Here is a 26,501-nt window from a genome sequence, read left to right on the forward strand (position 1 = left end):
TTCTGACATGATGGATTAGTAAAATATATATATATATATATATATATATATATATTTCTAAATTGCTTGAATAGCACCTATCTTTCACCAGTGTGCTCTGGTCTTAGTGAGATACGGGATAGGGAGTATCTAGAAAAGGTTTCTGTGCTGTCAGGTAGCCAAGTGGTTTATGCCACACATCCCATAAGTATTGAATATGACAAATTAATTACTTCCAAGTATTTGTAGATAAAGAAAGTGTGAAATTTAAAACAATTATTTCATTAGAAAAATCTTTTATTACAAACACATGACACACAGGAAGAATATCTTGAAATATAAAATATGTTTTTATTTGTGAGGATACAGTACAATAACAGTTTGTCAACTGAGACATTGAGCCAGTCACCAATGGTTTAATGCTACAGTCGAAGTCAACCAGAAAAGAACAGCAAAGTAGACACACTGTCACAACAGATTTTTTAAAGTGACAGCATGTGAGAAAAATTTTTAAAGAGTCACAGAAAAATCTTCTTTATGGTTTGCCAATCACTGACATATTAGGACACAATCAGTGTAAAATGTGGTAACAGATGTATCCAACATTCTCATACAGTTGAGACTGAATAGTTTTTAATTCATTTTTTGAGACCCTTCTAGCTGCTGTCATAGAATTTTTTTTTAAAAGGCTCTTGTCAAAATTAGGACTGAAACTGTTACAAATTTTTTTTTTCATTTTTAACCAAATGCATTAACATGAACCCCCAAAAATGGGCAAATATTATCAAAGTTTATAATTTATATTTCAAATTTAAATTGTCTAAAAATTCCTTCAAAAATATTTTTGATTTCACTCATTCTCTAAGTTAGCTTTTATAAATGCCTTGCTCACTGGGTATAGAGGCTGACAAGAAAAAATGTGTTTGTATAACAGTTTGAATCTATTCCAGGATATTCAGGCTTGCCTAAAGATTCAACTAGACAGTGGGCAAACTTCACTTCAGTTTTGGCATTGTCAATAGTCAAATGTTTTGAATGCGACAGCATTAATTAAACAACAACTATTTCCCTTTAAGCATTGAACTGTTTTAGCTTAGTCCATTCACCTTGAACAATCAATAAATAGTAACTCTTCAACCAAAGAAATAATTTAGGAATGGTGTGTGAATTATGGGAAATTTCAAACATTCAGAAACAAATCTTGAACACTGAGTAGCTTGCAAGCAGGGAAAGGGTTGCAGCTGGGTCAAGCAACAAAATATGTCACCAAATAATGTCAAATTGTTCTTACAAGAATAATTTTGTTCACTAGAATAGAACACTTAACACATACATCAAACAATGATCATTATAATTACAGCAACAATCCCAACAGTAAATACACATTAAATATATTTATCTCTATGTGTTGGTAAAACCCTGGCAAGGACACTTCTGACAATTTGTTACAAAAAAATAAACAATGGTAGCAAAACTAACAATGTAATACAATTTTTGTTTATATCTCTTCTCTTTTGAGTGCAATCATTGCAATGTTAACCTAAATATCAAACATCATATTAAAGTAACACAAGGTGATAATTAGACATATCTTGTGATAAAGTAATGTTTAGTAATACTGTTTTCACATTTGAACCATTCAATTTAAAATGTAATGTTTTTTAGCCATGAATAAATAGCGGACATCAAACTCTGAGACTTCAAATGAATGGTTTCTAGTAATAAAGACAGGAGAGATGTGAGGAAAGACTTGAACAAATGTTTAATTCAACCCGTTGTTCACATAGTCCTTCACAATTTCAGGTTCTTGTATAAAAAAAAAAAAAGAGAAAGTATATCTTGGAGGGAATCTCTAATTCTTTATTAGACTTTAAATTATAACTATATCAAAAATGGCTATTTTGGCAAAACAATTAAGGCATTTTAGTAGCCTTGAAAAAAACAAAATGTTCTGTATTTAACACAAAAGCTGATAGCATCTTGTAGGTTGTTTTTGTTTGTCATTAGTCAATGATTCAATGGTATGTGCATCTATACTTCAAAATATTAGAGCCTAAGTTTGACTTTTCAAGTTTGTTCATTTTCACTATCAGTATATCAAGATTAAATCAAAGGATCTTTAAATATTCATACACTTTGTAATGACCCTTTTTTTGTGTGTTCCCATACAAATAAAGGAGCCCCCATCTAGATAATCAAGTTTAATGCATGCATTTGTAATGAAAGATGGCAAGTTGTTTCTATCAAACTTTTTTTTTGTGCCCTTCCATACCTGAGTTCAAAACTAGCGTTCATTTCCTGTCATGTGCTTGTTTGGTTTAAACAGTATTATGCCTTCATATATATAAAGAATATTAAAATAGATAACATTTGTTTTAAACACTATAAAATGTGCTTCCAGATAGACAATTATAACAATATGTAACAATCAAAACAGATGGTGTACCATCAGATATTTTGTCAACATGAATTGAACATTAAAACAAGACATTCCATAATGACCAAAATGTGTGCCACCAGTGCCACCACAATTCTAACACAGATGACACACACACACAATGTTTGTAGTTACACTTTGAATGCCCATGACCCAGTTTTCTGTTTTCTAATTATTTATCTATCATTTTTATTAAAGCAATTGGATGTTGATCAGTTGCATAGATGAGTCTGGGCTAAGGCACATATTGATGGCGGGTTGGTCTTCTTTGGGCAGACATATAGGACTTAAAAAGAACTACACCCTGCTGATTTGTGTAAAATAAGGGTCACAATAGGGCATAGGGAGATACTTTTGACACACAAACCTACTGGGACACTCCTAGACCATGAAAATAGGTGCACTACTATCCCTTCCAATACAAACTAACACGGCTGAGGCCACCATTCTTTCAAATATAAAAATTTGCTAAGAGCTGATTATAATATGCAAATTAAGTGTCAAATGAAAAACATTATGTCAAAATTTTATAATAATAATAAATATGTCCTGAGAAGAATTTAGCTTCTTTGTACTTAGAGGCAAAACAAAAGTAAACATTTGTCCAAAAAAAAGAAAGCCATTCTGTAAGTTAGTCAAGCATATGATACTATGGAATTTGTTTTCTTTGAATGTGAATGTCAGCATGGCTGCTGAAGTTGATGGTCTAGAGCTAGAACTCTACCTCAGCTGTGTGAATTTAAATTCAAGAGGTTAACCATTAACCAACCTACAATAAACAATCATCTTTCTCATAAACATCCAGGTCACTTAGAGAGACGTACTACCTTTATAGCTTTGAAATATACACTGGATAGATTTTAGGTATATATAAAGTTTTTCCTATCAAAAAATGTTCACAAAAGCAGCACACCAAGAAAAACTTAGAGGTCACTTCTGCTCTGTGGGCAAAAGCAAGTAAAAAGCATCATTTGTCTTTGAAAACTTGAACAGGGGTCACTTAGCAATGTCTCAGGGAGATGTTTAATGCTAAACCTTTATAGAATTCTACAAAATAAAACATGAAATATGATGAAGAGAAAAATGAGGGGGGGGGGGGGGGGGGGAGGTAAAAAAACCAACAAGGTAAATGTAACTGAATTGTAAATGGTATTAATATCATTGAAAAACTAGCTTGATCAAAATGCAGCAAAACTGAACAGCAAGCATAACTTCTGATGAAACAGATTGAAACCATCCTTGTACAAAGCAAAGTAGATCTAATTTGACCTCAATTTTGTCACCCTTATCCTTCCTCAATCATTCTGATTGTTCAAGAGAACATCAAATATAAGCTCGATCAAGTGAGCTCCAGTCTTATTCAACCACGCATTTTGATTGTTGTATCAAGAATAATTTTTAAAAATCAATGAATAGTCAAAATAAAATAGCAAGAAAAACAAATTCTCCAAAAACAGAAAAGAAAACATTACTTTTACAATCAAATTTAAGGAAATAAAAAAATTGAAAGTTAAAAAGTTAAAGAGAAAAAAATGATGACCTGTTTAGATATTCCCTCATTTTTGAACTCCACAAAGAATAGTTATTCAATAACTTGTTTCACACCCCATGCCGTTAGCTGAGTGGGCTAATCTTCTCTGCCAACACAATTTTACTAGCACTGAATTGAAATGTTAAGTATCACCGCATAAAATGGCTAGATTCTGGAACCAAAAAGGTTCTAACCATAACTGGACAACAAGAATAATTTTTAAAAATCAATGAAGAGTCAAAATAAAATAGCAAGAAAAACAAATTCTCCAAAAACAGAAAAGAAAACATTACTTTACAATCAAATTTAAGGAAATAAAAAAATTGAAAGTTAAAAAGATAAAGAGAAAAAAATGATGACCTGTTTGGATATTCCCTCATTTTTGAACTCCACAAAAAAAAAAAATTCAATAACTTGTTTCACACCCCATGCCGTTAGCTGAGTGGGCTAACCTTCTCTGCCAACACAATTTTACTAGCACTGAATTGAAATGTTAAGTATCACCGCATAAAATGGCTAGATTCTGGAACCAAAAAGGTTCTAACCATAACTGGACAACAACAGCTGTATATCACCTCCCAATGAATGATTGTCCTTACAAACAATACTATTGATTGAAGCTCTCTGTAATAAGTAAAGATAACATTATGTAAGCAATTGGCAATAAAAAGGATTGCAGCACATTTGTTTTTAAAGAATGAATTACAAACAATTTCCTTCATGTCTTCACATGCTGGTGAAACAAAAACAACAACTAACAACTTACTTTACAGATAATAATATGTAAATCACATGAACACAGAATAATACAAAGATTCATGACAACTTTTAGCATTGGGCAGTATAGAAGTATGTCTCACAAATTGGATTCTTAATTTTTTTGTATAAGAATTTTTTTTGTTACAAAATTGGTTCACACTCAAGGCATGTCATAAATAGGCTCTTCTCTTACATCTTCCCCACCCCCCTTTCCCCCTTACACATCAATCTTAAAATTAAAGAGAAAAAAAAACTTTTGACAGCTTGAAATTGCAAGTTTCCATTCCGAGCATAAATATATTATAAAATATTTCAATTACCAAAACAATATATTACAAGTAAGGATATCTTGATCTAAAAATAGATTTTTTCATTAGCTTTATATGGAATCAGGCTTTCAGTTCTTGCCCATCCAATTAGGCACATCACAGTTTCAGTCTTTCGTCCTCATCTGGCGTTGCCTGAGCAGAGGTCTGTCCAAAGTCAAATTGTTCATTAGGTTGTTGTTCTCACTATTCTTTGACTGTTCACTCGGATTAGAAATATTTGGTATGTCATGTTTCACATCCTGAAACAGTCAAGAAAGAAATATTAGATATGTTTCACATCCTGAAACAGTCAAGAAAGAAATATTAGATATGTTTCACATCCTGAAACAGGCAAGACATAAATATTTGGTATATCATGTTTCACATCCTGAAACAGTCAAGAAAGAAATATAAGATATATCACATTTCACATCCTGAAACAGGCAAGATGTGGAAAAATATGTAGGTCACAGCTGGGGCTGCATAGCCACATGAAATACTGCACTCCTAATTAAACTTCAAACTCGAAGCCTTATTATAAATGAGATAGCCTACCTTAAAAATATAGAACTTGACAATTGTCCATATGAAAAGTCCCAATGCTCCTATTAACCAAAAAATAGCCACTGGCTTGGGGAGCGGCTTTGTCACTGTGTTCCAGTCAAACTTCAAGACAATCAGAAGCTCTGTGATTATAATGCTCACGATTACCCAAGACTGTCGACCAAACTTCTTACAGTTGCTGAAAAAAAAATATTTTTTAAAAATATGACTATAGGAGATTTCAAGTGTAAAAAAAAAAGGCTTCTAAATATGTGTCAAAAGTCTCTAAATAAATTTTCCCTCTTGAGAAAGTAAGTGAGAGTAACAAAGAAAGTTATGACTAACTTTTACTGCATCTTAATTATAACTACTTTGACCTGTCCCTCAACTTTTATTTTTTTCAAATGGGCAATGCTGGTTTGTGATTGGTATTATAATATTAATTTTTAGTGCCTGTTTTGAAGCAGACAATATTGTTTTATATATTTCTCTTGCTATGTTTTCTATATTTCTATCCTATTTCACAGTTATCCCAGACAAGGTCTGGGTGCCATAGCCACATGCGATTATGTACTTTTCTTTTATCTTCAAACTTAAAAAAAATGCCTTCTTGTTATTCATAGTTTAAGACCATTATACATTTCTAGAAAAAATTTTTTAAGAATGTCCTCAAACAACTTACGGATCATCCAGAAACTGGAAAGTTTCTCGCATGGCTGCTGCTCCCATGAAAAGGAAGACGACAAGCCTGCTTAAACACAAGTAGTGTTCAGGTGGGATCCAAAGAACAAACTTTAAGTAAAATGTGTTTAGCTCAGCTAGTAAAAACTGAAAAATTCAAAACAATAAAAAAAAAAAAGATTAAATATTTATGAATACAATGTTTTAAGTAAGAAAAGAGTGCTTGGTCTCAGTGGCCAAGTTACCTGTTGGACTAATTCATAACAGTTAGTGAACTGACTAGAATTTTATTTGTGTAAACTAAGAATAGTAAGGAATAGTATAAGGATGTGTATTAACCTTTTTCTTAAAGGACATTATTTTTAAAATGAGCATTAGTTAACTCCACACGCTCTTTCACTCACCATTTCCTCTTAAATATATCTCCATTCAACATAAATATGTAAAAAGATTTGAAAATAAGCTCTTAAAGAAAAAACAACCTGTTACGTTATTAAACATTTCTCTTTTACAACCACAATATCAACTAGAGCCTTTCATTTGTAAGCCAATATACAATAAATCATACAAACTAAAGTTTGAGTGCCTTTAAACTATTAATTGTTTTTTTATCTGCTGTCTTGCATAGTGCATAAATGTCGCCATACAGGTCGAGAATTTTGGGTTTCCCAGACCTGTTGAGACGGAGATCAGCAAGTCTGGGGCAGTCAAACAGAATATGAGGCACAGTTTCCTCTTCTTCCCCTGAGCATTAGTTTTGCTGAGAATGATGCCCATGAAGCAGTAGTCTCCTCTCCAAAAGAACCTCAGATATTTGAACTAAATAATGTGGTCCTGAGACGTCTATCTTAAACATTTTTACTATATATCCTAGCATGGTTTTTATTTGTTCAAACGAGTAGCTTATCCTTGCTTTAGATTCAGCAACAGATTAAAAACTTTCTTTTTTTTTCCACGAGAAACTTACCATGCTAATAACACCCAGCATTGAAAGCCATCTCTTCAAGCTTGAGGTTGGTTTCCAGTCATAGTCTATCCAGCTGTGAGGTGTAAACTGTTGAGCAAGTCTCTTCAACATCCCTCTAACAAGACATAATAAAGACATTTTAAAAACATATTTTGTCTTTAACTTCTACATCTTCCCTCCTTCACACTAATACAAAAAAACAAAAAACAATATACAATGAAATACACAGTACTTAATAAAGTACTACATTTCTTTGGCAGCCATGAGGATAATGAGGCTGAGTAGCAAAATCTGCTTGGGGCTAGAGTTTGAATACCGACTCGAGCTGAGTTATGTTTGCTGAGTGCCTAAAAACAGCCCAGAAACTCTCCCCCCCCCCCCCCCCAACTGGTCTACAAAAGAGATTTGACCATACTGCTCTGAGTATGCTATAAGCATGAAAGTTGCACCATACAAAAGCCATTTTAAAAACAAATTCTAAAAATTATATTCACAACATTCAGTTTTGATTTTGAAAAACTGTATGTTCCTATTTTAAATTACCAGTTTAGGCTATAGTGGCTAATTTGTAACTCTAAAAACATTTCTCATATGTTTCAAACCAAATACCACCAAAGGGACTATGGAGATATCTAATACATCAGCAATCAGTACCTAAACATCATCTTGATGAATAATTCACTAAATTGGAAACCATGGAGAGGCACCCACTCAGAACAAAAATCCACAAAACTGGCACAAAAAAACGTCTCAAAAGGACCAATTTCATACAGGAATCTCTAAACCTAAAAAAGAAACACCAACTTGAAAAAATTACTCTGGAATCCTCGATACACTATAATGAATCTCCATCCTGGGATGAAAGCCCTCTTCCTACTATAAGGGACCATATTGAAAGCATAAAAAGAAAATCTGATTACAGACCAACAGAGCTCAAGAAAATAGTGAACTGTTTTCTACATACTAATTATCCTAGCAATCAGTGGATCAGAGTTTACACGGATGGCTCAACCCATAAAGCCACCTCAAATGGAGGAGCTGGAATACTTATCGAATGGCCAGATGGAGGAAAACTAGAAAAATCCATTGCAACTGGAGAGCTCTCTGACAGTCACAGAGCAGAAAGGGAAGCACTAACACAAGCTGCTACCATGCTTGCAAATCATCCAAGTTCCACACACAGTCAGATTGTCTTTCTAACCGATGCAAAAACAACACTCCAAAGCCTGCAAAGCTCTGATTCCTCATATATTAAAAACCTCAGAACAGCACTTACAAAGCTCAACAACAACAGCAAAAAAACTGTTATTCAATGGATACCAGCTCATATAGAACTAGAAGGAAATGAGAAGGCTGACACACTCGCTTGGAGTGGGAGAACTAACTCACTAATAAACTCTGCACTCTATCCAGAAGAATTGAAGAAATTAATCATAAATAAAATAAATGAGAAATGGACGAGCTCTCATCCAAATCACAAGAAAGATGACGCTTACTATAAGCTATCCCGACAAGACCAACGTCTAATCTTTCGACTCAGGACTGGACACAACAGAATGCGACAACACATGTACCGGAAGCTCAAAATTGGAACCAGTGAAATCTGCCCATGTGGAGTATCACCAGAGAATGCAGACCACGTCCTCCAAAACTGCTCTCTTTACCAAGAGGCCCGTATAAGACATTGGCCCCAAATCACCCCAATAGTTCATCTCATGTATTGGTCTACTCATCTGAACACTCCAACATAACAATGAGAACGAAGAAGAAGAAGAAGAATCTTGATGAATGAAAAATATTATCTTACCTGTATGTGGGAATGTTCCACATGCCCCTCCAGTGGTAGGGCTTCATGCTTAAATACCTGAGTGTTTTCATGCCGAGGTAGATGCCCAGTCCATTACACACAAGGGCATCCATGATCCACTGAAAAAATATATAAAGATATATTGCATTTTTAGATGTTGACTAGTTCACTTTAGTTAGGCCAAAATTACAATATGCATCCTTGGTTTGGAATCCTTTAACTCAAGAAAACATAAAGAAAGTAGAATGAATGCAAGATTTATAACAAACAAATATTCCAATTTGATTAGAGTAACACCATTAGTAAAATCACTAAAACTTAGAGACACTTCAAAACAGAAGAATAAAAAGTTAAGTAGCTATAATAAATAAAATACTAAATCATAAATAGAAAACAAAAGCCAATGAAATACTGCAGACCAAAAAAGGTAGAGCTTCTCACTGCCTTATTTATCTCGATATAAGTAGAGCTCTGGGGTTTGGGCACTCCCATTTGCATAAGTTCAAATATTCTGACAGCACTGGCTAGCTACTTACATGGTCCCACCAGCACTCACTGAAGTTGGGCAGCTGGTGTTCTAATGTGTACTCTAGCACTTCAAACATGATACTCAACACAGTGCACAGCCACCAGTCTCTCAAAACTAAGGTCTGGAGGACAAAGCAAAAGGGCAGGACATAAATAGTGCGTACGAAATCTATAAATAGTCAAATGAAATGAAGAGAAATCAAACTAAATCAAATAAATATGAAAGAGTAGGTTAATCATATCAACACTAGGAATGTTGTTACAAGGTAGAATGATTCCCTTAGCCAGGGAGTAAAAACTGTTATGTTGCGTCCCATCATATATTGTGTAAATGAAGAGAGATCATAATTTCGGTATATAAAGTTTCCATTGTTTATTGTTTTATACAGCTTTTGTTGGTATTGTTTCTTGTTTGTTAAGTTTATTTAAATTAGGCTTCTGTTTTTATGCCATCAAAAAATAATCAATTAAAAGGTTATTTTTAAAAATTATCTTCAAGAAAAAAACAATTAATATGATTGCCCAAAGGTGATTCTGAACTTGCCATAAAACGTTTTGAGATTAAGAATTGTTTCTAGAGCCTCAACATTCAACACATTGAAAAGTCACTCACCAAAAGTTCTATAACAGGACAGCACAAATAGTAAAATAGTATCACTGCATGATATTTTGTTTCTGGGTGAAATAAACACTTTGACAATTGTTTCAAAGTTTTTAACTATTTCTGGCCAAACATAATTATATTCAATGAATTGGTCGTGTAATGTGTTAATGTGAGGATTGACTATAAGTTCAACTTGCTTGTCCAGTCCATTCTTTTACTAAAAAAAATATTTCAGTGCTACATTGGGGTACTATTACTGGAGGTCAATGCTAGTGAAGTGTCACAGAAAAAAATGACCTCACCTCCTTGATAAATACAATATTTACAAGTGTTGAGCCAATTATTGCATTAAATATTTTAATCTGAACAAGTTTTGCTAAGTCGAATACTTACCTTTAACCACCATCCAATAAAATGTGTGGGAACAAAGCCATCCATTTTGTCCTGAAGCAAAAAGAATCAAGAATAAAATTGTTTTACGTGTCAGAGTATTGCAATCGTATTGTTCTAATATGAAATCATATATATATATATATATATATATATTGCTAAACAATTATTTTTTTTTTATTATACAGTCCAGCAGCACAAGAATTTGTGATAAACAACATTTATTTTGTGAACTGATGCAGCTGTGCTTTACAAACAGAGAACCATGCTAAGATTTACTGATCAAGGATAAACAACTAGCCTGCCAAACCCTTCTTCACACCTTCACCTATCTCTTAGTCTGTTGGAACATTGGGGCACACAAACAATCTGTCAACCATCTTTTATTATTCCTTTCTGTCTTTTGCCTTGACTAGAATCTCTTTCAATGTCAGGCGTGTTGATGTTGTATTCCCATGGCTTTCTGTCTGCCTCTTCTTCTTTTCCCTGCTGCTGTTTCTCTTCATGATTTTTGAGGACCTGGTGACATGGCCATACAATCAAAGCATGCTTCCATTTTTTGACAATTTGATCCTGTTTCGAATTTCCTCATTTGATACCTAGGATTCTTCTGTAGCATCTCAATTCCATTGATAGGATCCTCTGCTCTAATTCTGAAGTTAGCATCCAAAATTCTCAAGCATACAGGAATATTGCCATGACCAAGGAGCATGTCAGTCTCTCTTTAATGCTGAGACTTGACCATCCAGAATTGCCAAACTTTTAATATAACAATTTTTTATTACTATTCATCTAATAACCTAAATCCTAAAAAATTCAAAGACCGCATCACAAACCAAGAAATTAGAGACAGGGTTAATGCAGCGATTGGACTCCATGATGACCTGCTAACTATCGTAAAAAAAATGAAAGCTAAAAATCTATGGCCATATTACAAGATCTTCAGGGCTCGCAAAGACCTTCCTTCAAGGAACAGTACCAGGAAAAAGAAGAGGCAGACAAAGAAAGTGATGGGAGGACAACATAAAAGTATAGATGGGCCTGCCATTGAAAGAGGTTCTAACTAAGGCAAAAGGCAGAGAGGAATGGAGAAAGACGGTAAATGAATCTTGCATGGTGCCCCAAATGTCCAACAGACTAAGGAATATGTAAAGGTAAAAACCTAAATCCCAAATGGTTTTGTGTCAAAACACTTGCTCATATTCATTTGTTTGCCTAATACCTCTGCATTGCTCTTAAAGATACAGTGGCAAAAATCAAATTGTGATATGAGCTTGTCAAGTGACTTACCCAAAAATTATGTAAAGGGTCTGTATGGTTGGCATCATATATAAGGCAATTCCCACCATAGTCTTTCTCTGGCAGCGGTTGCCCCAGAGAGGAGTCAAAATGCTTCATGATAAGCCTTGCAGAATGGACATCCTAAAAACAAATAAGGTCAAATATACTCCTTTAATGTTGACTCACTAGCATAATTGGTGATATCTCAAAGTTTGTTCATAAATCTATTGATTGAGAACTCAAAATGTACCATGCATTGTGACAATAAAGTCAAATTATATCACAGATATCTTTTCAGTCATATTTATAAATATGTATCACATCCAAGACTTAAAGCTACTATAAATTTCTGATTAACATTATTAACTATATTTTATTTCTTCAATAGACTTCTGTTCAATTAGTTCAAAAGAACTAATAAATCATTACTGGATTAGAATATTATCTAGTTATGAAAATGGGTGAAATTAAAAAAACAAAAACTTTCACATCACAATATTATGTGATAATTTGTACAAAAATTATATATATTTATATTTATATCTATAATATTACATTATATTATATATATATAAAAAAGATAACATTCTTAAATGATGCCTCATTTAAGAAGTATACTGCATATCAATTTTATTTAGTGAGTTAAATGACAACCCTGAACCCATGTAAAGTAAAATTTACCTGGAATAGTAAAAACACTAGACACAGCTCATATACAATACTAATACATAGGATCAGTCTCCAAAATACTGAAGAAGAAAAATACAAAGTTAGATAAAAACTATAAAGACTAAGAGCATCAAGGTTAAAGCACAACAAACTTGGTAATTGCTTGTTTACAAAAGCATTTATAACAATCTTCTAGCACATTATTAATAAAGGTGCGGAGGTTGAGTGGTATAGCACTTGGCTTCTGAACCAGAGGATCCTGGGTCTGAATCCTGGTGAAGACTGGGATTATTAATTTCAGGATTTTTAGGGCACCTCTGAGTCCACCCAGGTGTAATGGATACCTGACATTAGTTGGGGAAAAGTAATGGCGGTTGGACGTTATGCTGGCCACATAACACATCTGCCCTAAGGACCCCATGTTCTGAAAGGGGAACTTTATTTTACATTATATATATACCAGCCAACTGCTGATCAAACTATATTTCTTTATTGAAATAAAAAGAAATATCTGCACAAATGAACACTAAATACTATGCTAATGTTCATCATATCTTGAATCTAGATCTATCAGCCATTTGTTAGTCTAGGCTCCCCATAAGATACTTTGCATGAATTAAGTTTGGGAGATAGTCTAGTCATTTTGTAATCAGTAGCTGTCTTTACAGAAGCATTTTCTGAACTTAATTTCAAAAGCAATTCTTTTATTTATGTTTTAAAATTTTAAACCCATACATAGTAATCTAAGTAATATTATGTTAAAAAAACTATATAATTTTTAATCTTATAACAGACTAGTTCCTACATAGCAATCAATTTATTATTGGAATGTATCTAGAAATGATTGAGAGGTTGAAAACATATTTAAAGTATCCACATCATTAGTTTATAGTCAACTCCAAGGATTTAACTATTTTCGAACCCCCAGCAGCTCCAGGTATGGCTTATAACAAACTATATTTAAAAATGAACTAAAGTCTCACACAAACTCACCTGGATGCGGTCTGATAAATGGCCCATCAGGGGTATTAATAATACCAAATAAAAGAAAGGCCAGGATAAGGGCAAACAATCCTCTGTAAATACATACAGGAAGAAATATCATAGCAATGGTGTCAACTGTAATGAAGCTTAGTTGTTGTGGTGTTGGAATTGTTTGTATATCATGAATTTTTATAACTAAATTGAAATGCTCAACTTGCAAATTGTCACCTTGACCTGCCTCATCATAGCAACATTTCTCATGTTTTTATGTTCCTATCTTTGACAATTTTAATTCTTAACATACAATTTTCAACATGTCTTCATCCATTGCTCAAAATTAATATTTCCAAATACTTTTGGATCGCTTATGAAACTTATTGCAAAACTGTAGCACCCTGCTCAGGTACTGTGAGAATACTGTACAGTGTCAAAATGAAGATTGACGCCAGAATGTTTAAAATCAAATCATTTAAAATGTTATATTTTCAAAAATAATGTATTTTTTCTAAGTGTGCTATGAGTGTTTTGGAGGCACAGTGACTGAGTGGTAAAGCACTTGGCTTCCGAACTGAGAGTTCTGGGTTCATATCCTGGTGAAGAATGGAAATTTTATTTCAGGATGTTTAGGGCACCTCAGAGTTCACCTAGCTCTAATGGGTACCAGACATTAGTTTGGGAAAGTAAAGACGGTTGGTCGTTGTGCTGAGCCACAGAAACAGATGACCTTTACATTATCTGCCCCATAGATTGGAAGGTCTGAAGGGGAACTTTACTTTACTTTGAGTGTTTCAGACATTGAAATATCTTTAATTTTTAAACCAGGAACATTATGAATAGCTCTTACAACTTACCTCTTGGCATTGTAATCTCTGTCCAGTGAAGGTTCTTCAAAGAGAGCTACATAAACCAAGATAGCACTGAAAACCACCAGCGCAGTGATTGTGTGTGCTCGCCTTTTGGGAAGAAATTTGAACAAAAGTTTTAGTTCTCAAATTTAAGTGTGATAAATTATAAGGTGAGCATTATGCATAATGAGAGATAGGAAAAAGGATTTAATAGTGCATTTACCTTGAGGTGTTAAATATTCACTGTAAGATAAATTTAACTTAAATACTAATTCGAGTTATTCTCCATAGCTCGCAAGAAAAATTTAGAACCAGTTAAAGACTTAGGGTGCTAGCCCAAGCAGTCGAGTAATAACATTATGGCTCATCATATCATGAGTAGTGCTAAATAATTTTAAAATTAGTTAATAATTAAGTTTTTGTTGTGTGTGTAATTCTTTTTGTAAATGAAAATGTACCATGAAGCTTACCAAAAAAATGTTAATGTCCCATCATCATAAAAATCTTTATGAATACGTTTTTCAGTCTGCCAGTCATGAGCTGTAGAGCTGTGAAGTTTCACAAGATCTTGCCCATGTTTCACAGTTTCAGCTTTTTCTTTCTGTGCTGACGCCATCCAATTAGGGCTTCAGTAATCAAACTGCTAGGAATAAAGAAAAAAAAAATACTAGTTTGGCACAGAAATATTTTTAACTATATCAGTTCAAGATCAATGCCATGAATGTATGTATGTACCTCTAACCTTCCAAGACTCATCATAGGACCACATCTTATATAACGTTTTTTTTAAAGGTTTATAATTTTGTTATCAGTCAAAATAATGTACAAAATGTGTGACATTGGTAATATGCACGGAGCTGAGCAAGTGGAGTTGTGTTAGAAAAAAACAATTGAATGTTAAAAGTGTTATGTTAATGTTTGGACCACCAATTTATCCTCCTTCACTTCCCTTCTAAATTAGTCTCGCAATGGTGGCATTATTTTTACTTTCGAAATGCAGCCAGCTCAGGGTAAAACTGTGTGATTAGAAACCTTGTTGTGTCTTCAGTAAACAGCCAAGAATGAAAATGTGGAGCATGGGAAAAGTGACAACAGCTTGTGTCCTTCCGCTGGTGTAAAAAGAAAATGATTTGAAGGATGGAATTTGAAAATAAAAACATACATGTTTTAGATATATTTCCTTTGATGTGTCTGATAGATCTCCAAACCATGCGATAACTTTTACAGGGGGTGAGAATCATGAAAAACTGTACACACATGATTGGGGTGGGGGATAACAGAGACTCACCATGAAGTAAATGCATGCGCTGAATTCGTCAATATTTTTATTTTGTTAGTGCAATGTTTTGAGGATTTGTTCACATCAGTTATTGATCGACCAGGTCCAATTATAAACTATCATGGTCAAGGTGTGATATTAGTCTCAAATACTGATTCAGTCACAAACATGAAGCAGTTAGACTTGTGGAGCCATACTACATTTTTTAACACTATTTTATTACTATTTTGCCACGATTATTTAATAAGTAGATATATCAACTACGTAACTCAACTTTAACATTTGACCTGGGGGGGGGGGGGGGGGTCTCGCCTGGCTTAGCCAGGGACAAGATTTTTTTTTTCACACACGTGAACTCAGGCGATGGACAAGGGACAGTACTATGATTACACGCAAATACGACCAATGTTATGGTCATGTGATCGAAAGCCTGCGTGGACCAGAGACACAGTGTGTAAGAAAGCTGCAGTTCAAGACAGGACAAGGAGGAGACCAGGAATATTAGTCTGCCATGAAGTTGGTCCTTGTGGAGTCCTGAAGTCAATGTACGAGTCCAGGAAGAGATAGAGACAGTAGAGTTTATATTTATTAGTTTAGTACGGTGAAGTACAGTATAGCATTTTTAGTGTTGATGTATTGCCAATTGTGTCATATTGGTTTTTTAATTGCACCAGATTATTTTGAGCTTTTGTTGTCAGGTTTTTGATGTGTGTTAGATGTGCTGTGTTTAGCAGTGTTTACAGAAGGCCTGATTAGGAGAGAGAAACGTAACAATATATTAATATATTATATATATATATATATATATATATATAGAAAGCAAGTGTAAGACACTAACTTGACTAAGACTCAGAGTCAGAAGTAAGAGTAAGAGTAAGACTAGACTAGTAGACTCTAGACTGATAATAGTGAACAAATAGATGCTATCTTACTAGATTTTTCTAAGGCTTTTGACAAAGTTCACCACCATAGTTTGCTTAAAAAATTAAAATATTTCGGCATTAATGGTCCACTGCATCAGTGGATTAAAGACTTTCTGATAGGGAGAGAACAAACTGTAATAATAAATGGCTCTAAATCAACACCGATAACAGTAAACTCAGGTGTACCTCAAGGAACAGTCTTGGGTCCACTACTATTTTTAATTTACATAAATGATTTACCAAATTGCATTAGTTCAGGAACAAAAGTCAGATTATTTGCAGACGATTGCATAATATATAGAACAATAAAAACAACACAAGACACAGATATTTTACAAAGAGAATTAGATGAATTACAGAAATGGGAATCAAATTGGAGCATGTCTTTCCACCCAGAAAAATGTCAGTTGTTAAGAGTAACAAAAAAACTAAAACAAATTAATTCCACTTATCTTATTCATGGCAAACCAGTAACACAGACTAAAAACGCAAAATACCTAGGTGTTATAATAAATGAAAAACTGTCATGGAATCCACATATTGATGAAACTACAAAAAATCAAACAAAGCATTAGGATTTATTAAAAGAAATTTCTATAAATCAAATAAGAACATAAAACTAAAATGTTATTTAACCTTGGTTAGGCCAATAATAGAATATGCATCCTCTGTTTGGGACCCCTCAACTCAAGAAAACATTAAGAAACTAGAACAGACACAAAATAGAGCAGTGCGATTCATAACAAACGAATATTCACATTTGACTAGAGTAACACCTTTAGTAAAATCACTAAATTTAGAAAGCCTTCAGGACAGAAGACTCAAAAGTAAAGTAGCAATAATACATAAAACACTTAACCATAATCTTCAAATACAAAAACAAAATTTAATAAAATACTCTGAAAGACACAAAGATAAAGGCACATTCCTCGTCCCATATGCTAGGACAAATTTGTACAAATACTCCTTCTTCCCTAGTGCTATTAGAGCATGGAATGGGTTGCCTGAGCTAGCCAGGAAAACCAGTGACTTGGCAGAATTTAAGTCATTGGTTAATATGCATGACTAAATGCATGACGCGTAGGACGTAATCACCTTCTTTTTTGAAGTAACGTCTGTATTATATAAGATAAGATAGACTTAGTCTTAGGACTTAGTCGACTTAGACTACTTATAAAAACTTATAGTTATAGATCTAGATCTAAGACTAATCTTACTAATCTTAGTCTAAGTCTAAGTCTTGACAGCTTTTTAGTTTTTAGTAAAATTCATACATAATGATAAATGATATTAGACTAAATGATATTTTATTAGATCTAGACATTCTAATTCTAGAATCTATTTCTAAATGTGATTAAATTTAATCTCGTCTACTCTGACTCTACACTGTAACTGTAACACTACAGTTACAGTCTAGATTTGATTAGACAATCATTAGAAAGACATTAATATGATTAATTAGACATTAGATTTTTATCATTCAAGAGGAGAGCCGGTGTAGAAGTGTAGAGCATCTGACAGATCATCATCATGATCTGTATCTTATTCTGTTTACCTCAGACTCAGACTCAGTCACTACAGTCAGTGTGAGTGTTGACTGTTTCAACTGTTTGGATCTTGGTTTCTCTAAAATGGTCTAAAACAAAACAAAAATGACCAGAGTTCTTGAAAGTTATGAAAGACTAGATCTATTCCTAATCTAGATCTAGAGTCTATTCTAGATAGATCTATATTTGTTTTTAAAGGAGTTTCGATAAAGAAGTGTCTAGATCTAGAACAGATAAACACAGTCAACTGCAGATCACACCATATTTTTTTTTATTGTAATGAAAAGAAATGGCTATTGGTATCGACACGTAAACTATCTTCACTAAATACTATGCTAACGTTAGAATCCAGATGTTATATATTACAATCCAGTCAATCCAATCATGCATGTCAAACAATGACATAAAATTAAACTCTGCCAAGTCGTTTCCCCTATGTTTTTTTCTAGAAAAAAAATTCATTAAGACTAAGCTGGACGCTGCACCAAAACCGCCCTTTGATTTAAAACAATTTTTGAAGACCATTAGTTTTTTTTTTTGTTGTTGTTTTGTTTATATTCACACCGTTGTCGTATCCCCCATGCACCTCTCAGATGTTTTAGTTCAATTTTAACTTTGCATTTAATCCATTACAAAGTCACAAAGTCCTTCTTCGGTTGTATTAGTAATTGGCTGAAACCCAAACAAATGTTCATGTATTTCATCATGAGGTGTAGATCTATAAGAAACAGCAGCAATAATAGTAGTGTTTAGTTCGGTATGAGACATCTGGTGTAGAATCTATGATTTGATTTTATTATTTAATTTACATTTTGAATTTGTCTTTATTGATTGATAAAAATAAACTTTTTATTTTTGTGTTAAATAAATTATTCATGAATCCTCTGAAAGTGAGAAGTTGTCGATAATATTTTTTTTCTTTTCAAAAACATGCTTTCTTTAATGTGGTACATCATAGACTATCTGTGTTACATATTTTGTTGTTTTCTTTTCAAGCGCAATTTTAAACTTTTCTTTATATGATCTGTATTTTAATAGTGTCTTCTCAGATTTAATATGATCCTAATCTTCTTTTGTATCTGTAATGTCGTCTTTACTTATTTATTATTTAAATAACCGACATAATATTAGTCTCGGAATAAAGTGAATAAAAGTCGTTGAAGGAGAAACTTTTTCAAAGTTCCGCAAACTTTCATAATGATTATCACGATCTTATTTTGGAGAGATGTGCATTAATTTGTCTCCACAATCATCTGACATACGTGGAATTGGAATTTAAGTGCCTTATACAAATTAATCCACCACAGAATGAAGCAACTCTGCGCTGAATATTTATATTGAACTAATACAAAATAAATTATCCTAAGTAGGCCTACAAGTCACTATCACAATGATTTAAAATCAAACACAGTAAGGCAGTGTTTAGAAAAAAAATTCCGGGTGCGACCCTCACATGACAAAATTTTCGTTGGAGCCCTATAACTTAGAAGCTCATGGGGATCTCTAGAAGTGATGTAGGCTCCACGCAGTCAGTTCCATGAGTTTTTGTTTTAAGAAAGTAATGAAAACGAAAAAAAAAGTTATTCTTAATAATAACAAAATTTTAGGTTTTATTTTTCATTTTTAATAATTTAACACTAATTTTGGAATCCAAATTTACTTAAAGAAATTTCACAAGACGAGTTCATTGCTTTTTTTTTTCGGAAATAGTGTTGGCTTTATATTGTTAAAGTTTTGTAAAAAGTTCTTTTTGGAGACAGAACTGAAGATGCGACAGGTTTCCGCTCAAGTCGGCAAGGAGTTTGATTTCGGGACGGGGTCACGGTGCATTCCGGCGTTTTCAGTTTCAGAATATCTTTCTCCTGGGCCTTTTATCTTGTAGTAAGAAGGTCAAAATGGCCAATATTGATGTGTTTTCTTTCAGAACGCACTATTCATCATAGTAAAAAAAAAGTTGAGGGCCATATTAAGTCTAATAATAAAGAGGTAGCGCTGGTCAATAGTTTATGCAAGGGACATTCTTGGTACATATTGCGCACGGAAGAATGTATTGGGCGTGATCTTTTTTAAGATCATCTTCGTGTAAAGTACATCATTGTCGAGGACCTTGTATCACACAAAAGTCGTCAGAGTGAAGTGCAGTAGTCGGAAGAAGAACAAGAAATCCGTAAGAATCACACTAGCGGAGCAGACGTTTTGAAATGTTGTCTTCAAAACTTTTGACCCATATTGTTGCATACGCCTCTCGCAAAAAAAAATAGGTCTACATTTGACATTAAATTAAAAGACGACGTCTCTTAAGATATTGTAATTTTTAAAACATTGATAATAATGTAATTTTAATAATATTCAGACATGGATTAATATATATATACAATGTAGGCCTATATATAACATATTCTATAATGTTAATAAATACACTTGAAATAAGTTGAACAAACGTCTCTTGTGAATTATAAAACTATTATTACAATATACAGAGATTTAAATTGCTTAATTCACAGCCATTTTTCAAATAAAAGTGAAAATGTTTTAAAGTTTTTAAAGGATGATGGAACAATTAGAATTCATATAAAATATTTAAGTAACTTTTTTGATTAAACTAAAATTTTTTTAAAAAGTTAACCTTGGAATAATGATTTGGCCGCCCCCAACATTCGGCCGCCTGAGTGCAATGCACACATTGCACAATAGGTAGCGTCGGCCCTGCTTGTACCAATTTGTTCTAGCCACCTAGCGTATGAAATAAGAAATGTGCCTATCTTTAATTGTATGGACTACGCAAGACAGCAGGGTTTCTGTCCAGGGCATTTGCAAGAAAAGATTTTAGCCTCTCAAGCCCTCACTCAAATGGAGTTTGATAATGATGATGTGTTTTTCTGAGTATTTCATATCGGCCTTGCTAAGCCTTTATGAGCCTAGGATCCGCAGGTTTAATAAGTTACTTTGAATAAATCTAGACTCTAGACCTCAGTGAGTGTCAGATTAAGAACGAGATTGTGGAGCCCTATTTCGGAGAGACACTCCAGACCACATGGTGCATTTATCGCAGGTTATAATAGGGTGGCTATCGCTTTGGTGGTAGATCTTATCTTATATAATACAGACGTTACTTAAAAAAAAAAAGAAAATGATTACGTCCTACGCGACATGCATCTAATCATGCAAGTTAACCAGTGACTTAAATTCTGCCAAGTCACTGCATGGTTTTCCTGGCTGGCTCAGGCAACCCATTCCATGCTCTAATAGCACTAAGGAAAAAGGAGCATTTGTGGGTTACAAATTTGTCCTAGCATATGGAACGAGGAATGTGCTTTTATCTTTGTGTCTTTCAGAGTATTTTATTAGATTTTGTTTTTGTATTTGAAGATTATTGTTCATTGTTTTAGCCTATGTATAATTGCTACTTTGCTTTTGCGTCTTCTCCCCTGAAGGCTTTCTAAATGTAGTGATTTTACTAAGGTGTTACTCGAGTCAAATGTGAATATTCGTTAGTTATAAATCGCACTGCTCTATTTTATGTCTGTTCCAGTTTCTTAATGTTTTCTTGATTTGAGGGGTCCCAAACAGAGTATGCATATTTTATTATTGGCCTAAGGTTAAATAACATTTTAGCTTTATGTTCTTATTTAATTTATAGAAATCCACATTAGATATAGATAGATGATGATTTAATCACATACGTTATTATGGGATACATCATGATGTTCTGTGACTTAAACAATGTTAAGTCGTTGGATTCCCTGTTTGACTCAGGCAACCCATTCCTTTAAAAGATTAGAGAACGCAGAACGGTTAGAGAGACACTTAGCCTACATTAATGTGGAAATCTTTTGCTTCGTCCTAGTACATTTTCTAAAAAACGCGAATTGTATATGAATATACCGTGACCAATTATAATTTAAAATATAAATATAAATCTCCTTTCATTAAATATCGCATTTGACAGCGCTATATAAAACCAGATTTCACACTTCACCTTTAACATAAGTATGCCATTAATTATGATAGCAAAAAGAAAAAATAGAAATTATTTAGACCTAGATTTGGTTTTTTAAAACATAATTATTTTTTTTTGTAAGCTTAAGTGTAGTATTTTTAGATCAATGTTATTAAAAATAAACAAAAAGAATGCTTACTTTTTCTCTACAAATCGCAGAAAAAGGAACTCCATATCCATATTGAGCTTAATAAAAAAAAATTTCTTTGGTCGCGACCAGACCGGCCCATTTGGTGCCGGCCCACCGGGCATTTGCCCGTTTATCCATATAGCCAGTCCGCCTCTGGGATACGTATCCACCTATCCCATCGCCATGCAGGGTCCTTTGTCCTAAGCAAAGGCGACCGGAGGTCAAGTCCACGAGGCGTTTCTCCGTGTTCCTATTATGTAACGCCACTATCCGTAGGAGGACCACGTATGACCCTCTCTGAGGAATGGCGTGGCGGATGGAATGAGTTGGCGAGACTTTCTTACATCCTCTCCAGGTGCAATTGTTTGTTCGATAAAACGTACTAAGGAAGCACTGGAGGCCCATATCCGTCTCATCCCCTAACGAACGTTTTAATGGGGATGCCATATACATTGAGACACGCACATATAGGCATGTATTATAGGTCTACACTCGCAGTTCTAGACATCTAGAGCTATAATCAATATTTTAATTCAGGGGCTCTCTATGTTAACACCATGTAGCACAAGTATGCCTAATAGATCTACGAGTTTCAATAGGTAAATGAGATCTAGAATCTAGATATGTTATGTGTTTTTTTTTTCAGCCTTTAAATTAACCTAATTTATAATACCCTATTCAGTGTAATATTATATATATGCCTATATTATATTATATAACACTTAGAAAGTCCTAGCCACTGCATACATTAACATATCCACATAAAGACAAGAAAAAAAAACATACACAAACATTTATGATTTTGTTTATAATTGTGTCCTAAAGGCCTACGTTTTTATGTAGAACGTCGACTTTATCTTCGATAAAGTCCAGTAGGGAATCGGCCCCGGAAGGCGCCATTATCCCGTTGATAGTTGGAAAGGCTTTTATCCAACGAACAGGCTTGTACCGGGAGCTCTTCACCCTTAGTTCTGTCTGACGGCTCCCAGCAGTAACGGCCATGGAGCGAATAAGGGCCCGGGACCGTACCGCGTACACGGAACGGGTCTGCTCGCAATAAGCAGCCGGAGGCAGCGCTAATCCATGGGGAGTTGACATCACATTCCTATAGCCTATAAGCTACTGTAACCGCCAGGTTCCATGCGGTGACCGCCACTTCTATTGCACTCATTATGACGGCGCCCTTTGTAGAACTGTGTGGCGGACTTTTTTTTGACTGGGTTGCTGGCTTTTGTTCTATCCCCAACCCCAAGCGAGATAAAAAAAAAAAAGCTCACCCAGGGTTACCTGCCGAGGCCTTGTTCGTTTCCCGTTCTTAGCAAATCTAGTTTCACTACTAGACGTTTCAACGGAGACACCACGCTAATGCGAAGGGGGCTGAAACAGTATCCAACACGAAACATTGTAAAGGTTCTTATGTCTTGATGCTTGATCCTCAATAGACTACTGTACACGCGATATATAAAAACAACAAACAAACAACAACATAAAAACTTGTAATTCTACGTTCTAGAAGACATATGCACATTTAATAGGTAAGAAAAGTAAGGTCTACTAAGTGGGAGAAATGGTATTAATAACCACACACGCACACAAGAATTAAAACACACATAGTCAGTTAGTCATAGCCACACAAGATCCGTGTATAAATTATTAAATTAAACCATTGTTTAACATATTTCCCTCGGCCTCCTGTCAATTTACCAGGAGCTCCTGGAAATCTCCTGAAATATACGAAAAATTCCTTGAAATATCCGGAAATTATTACAATCTTTAGAAAACTCGTAAAAATCTCCTAAAATATATAGACAAAAATTGTCATTTTGGGGTGTCATTCAATATAGAAAATGCCAATCCTACGCGCAATTAAAAAAAAACGGCATTATCCCGTAAATTTGGAATCTGGTTAAAGAAGCTTCTCGCGCCTCAAACTAATGAAGAATTACTTTAGTTTAACAATTATCGTAGATAGATTGAAACATTTGGTAATTCATGCTATTGAGCGTGATCTATGTAGGAAATAGAATTTTTATGATATACTGTATGACTTCGCTACACGCATGGCTCGTAAAGTAGTTCTGTACGTAGTAAAGATTGAATAAAATGCAAAGACGAATTTATTTTCTAATACAAACTCTTAAATTTCACTTATTATCCGTGGCGTAGCTCTAGTTCGTCCGACTTGCAGAGATAAGATAGTGATTTTTCCTTTACTTCTTCTTCTCGTCCAAACTCTTGCGCGAAGAAGAGAATTATATATATATATATATATATATATATATATATATATATATATATATATTATATATTATTATAATATTATATATTATTATATTTATTACAGACCTATATTCACTTTCACCTTCACCTATCTCTTAGTGTGTTGGACCGTTGGGGTGCTACACAAGATCAGTCAACCAGGGCCGGCCTTATGCCACTGCAATTAATGCGGCCGCAGTGGGCCCGTACTTTCATAGGCCCCTCGCTAATTCTAGGTGTAAATTCTTAAATTAAACCATTATAAAGTAAAACATGGTTTCGCGGCAAAATCGAAAAAGTCCTGGAGATCTCCTGAAATTATTTAAAATCTTTTGAAAACTCAGATGAAAAATATACAAAATTGTCATTCAATATGGAAAACTCCAATCCTAGGCGCAATAAAAAAGGCATTGTCAGATTTCATTTAATAAAAAGGTAATGCAAAGACAAATTTATTTTTATAACACAAAATCTTAATTTTCACATATTATCCTTATCCCTACCCAGACTGGCATAAGACCCGAAAATAGTTAGGGCCGGCCCAGCTGTCAACCGTCTTTCTCCATTTCTGTCCTTTGATTGGATATAATTTAATTCAGTGATAGGCCTGTTCATTCTTAGATGCTGTCTTCCCATCGCTTTCTCTCTCTCCATCTTCTTCTTCCTGATATTGTTCCCTACAGGAAGCTAGGTCTTTGCGGGCGCCATCAGGACCTTGTGATGTGCACATAGAGTTTGTGTTTTTTTTGACAGTGGTTAAAAGGTCATCATGGGGTCCAATAGTTTCTAATCTTTTCATTCGTGATGCGGTCTTTGTGACAATTCCTAGGATCTTTCTGTAGCATCTTAGTTCCATTGCTAGGATACTCGAGATCTTCTCAAAATCTGCAGTCAGCGTCAAAGATTCGCATGCATTATATTTATAAGAATGTGGCAGTGACCAGAGAGCGCATCAGTCTGATTTAAGTGTCGAGGGTTATGCATTTGTCTGTCCAGATTTTTTTTTTTGAGTTTTGCAAGTGCTGCTGTAGACTGTGCAATTTTGGCCAGTAGTTCAAGTTTGGCTCCTTAATATGAGACAGTGGCTCCAAGGTATTTAAAGTTTTTGACACTTGTCATCTTTTCGTCACCAGAGCTGAAATCCCTTTTAAATCCCTGTTGGCTATTGATGTGTTTTTTTCGGCATCGATTTGCAATAATTTGCATACCACATGCTGCGGAAGTCTTGTCTATAATATGCGAATCAGCTAATTCCTCTTCTGTCCCTGCCAGACCATCTATATTTATGTCGTTGGAAAAGCGCAAGTTAGTAATTTTTCTTCCTCCAACGCCCACATAATCCTCGTAGTCGTCGAGAGCATCTTCCATTGTCCTTTCAAGGAGGATATTGAAAAGAGTTGACGAGAGTAGGCAGCCTTATTGTCTCCAACCTACACTGCACTATAGTGGCCTGCTTATAGAGGTTTTGGGTAAATTTTTATTATGTTTTGATTTATATTGTATATTCCATTGTTGCACAGAGTGCTCCATGCCATACTCTGTCGAAAGCCTCCTTGAAGACCATGAAGACATATGGAAAAGGTTCTGACGGCGCTGGAGGTAGATCTATTTCTCGCAGAGAAACCTATGGATACTCTGCAATACAGACCTATATAAACTTCAAAAAAGACTATATAAATGTATAATATGTAGATCTAGATTCTATATAGGTTTGTGAAATATGACTTTTGTTGTTTCTTTTTTTGTTTGTTGTAAAAACGAAACTGTAAACGTTGATATCCGTTTTCTATGACTAAGTCTATGGAGATCTACATCTAGAATCTAGCTAGACGATCAGATCTAGAATTCTAGATCGTGAATTACATGAAATACATTTTGAAATGTAGATCTAGAATCTGAACTCCAGTGCGAATCAAAATAGTTACAATTCAATACATGATTGATTGATTGATTTAATTTATGTCTTATTTTATCTGAATAAATTTATCATCATTCAAATTTCTATCATTGATTAATCATATTAATGATATTTAATATTTATTTAATTTAT

At 34.1% G+C, this 26,501-nt stretch overlaps 2 protein-coding genes across 6 annotated transcripts in view; one reads left to right on the forward strand and one right to left on the reverse strand.

The window, feature by feature from the left end:
* Positions 1–310: 310 nt before the first annotated feature.
* Positions 311–18,328, reverse strand: LOC106072336 (phosphatidylserine synthase 2-like). Of its 2 annotated transcripts, none has more exons than XM_056043866.1 (13): positions 18,071–18,328; positions 14,784–14,953; positions 14,320–14,421; positions 13,478–13,560; positions 12,497–12,564; positions 11,825–11,956; positions 10,538–10,588; positions 9,549–9,662; positions 9,013–9,131; positions 7,206–7,320; positions 6,240–6,385; positions 5,570–5,756; positions 311–5,274 (listed from the first exon to the last, which is right to left on the reverse strand). In XM_056043866.1, the coding sequence occupies exons 2-13, from the start codon at positions 14,927–14,929 to the stop codon at positions 5,140–5,142; spliced, it is 1,398 nt and encodes a 465-aa protein (XP_055899841.1). In that variant the 5' UTR covers positions 14,930–14,953; positions 18,071–18,328; the 3' UTR covers positions 311–5,139. The 2 variants fall into 2 exon arrangements, with proteins under 2 accessions (XP_055899841.1, XP_055899840.1); XM_056043865.1 differs by having other exon boundaries at positions 14,784–14,956.
* Positions 18,329–26,216: 7,888 nt separating this feature from the next.
* Positions 26,217–26,501, forward strand: part of LOC106072327 (SCY1-like protein 2) — a 28,629-nt gene continuing 28,344 nt past the window's right edge. Inside the window, exon 1 of one of the 4 annotated variants that reach the window (XM_056043468.1) lies at positions 26,217–26,356. The gene's annotated coding sequence lies outside the window, so the exon portion shown is untranslated. Of the gene's footprint in view, positions 26,372–26,501 lie in introns of all 4 variants that reach the window. The other 3 variants (XM_056043467.1, XM_056043470.1, XM_056043471.1) reach the window with 3 other exon arrangements.

This window comes from Biomphalaria glabrata, chromosome 10 (assembly GCF_947242115.1).
Source record: "Biomphalaria glabrata chromosome 10, xgBioGlab47.1, whole genome shotgun sequence".
Lineage (NCBI taxonomy): Eukaryota > Metazoa > Mollusca > Gastropoda > Planorbidae > Biomphalaria > Biomphalaria glabrata.

Coding starts and splice junctions, on each gene's coding strand:
- LOC106072336 (XM_056043866.1), bottom strand. CDS start 14,929: ATGGCGTCAGCACAGAAAGAAAAAGCTGAAACTGTGAAACATGGGCAA. Junction 7,321..9,012: donor TGGAACATTCCCACATACAG/GTAAGATAATAT, acceptor ATGTCTTGTTAG/AGGGATGTTGAAGAGACTTG. Junction 6,386..7,205: donor TGCTGGGTGTTATTAGCATG/GTAAGTTTCTCG, acceptor TGAATTTTTCAG/TTTTTACTAGCTGAGCTAAA.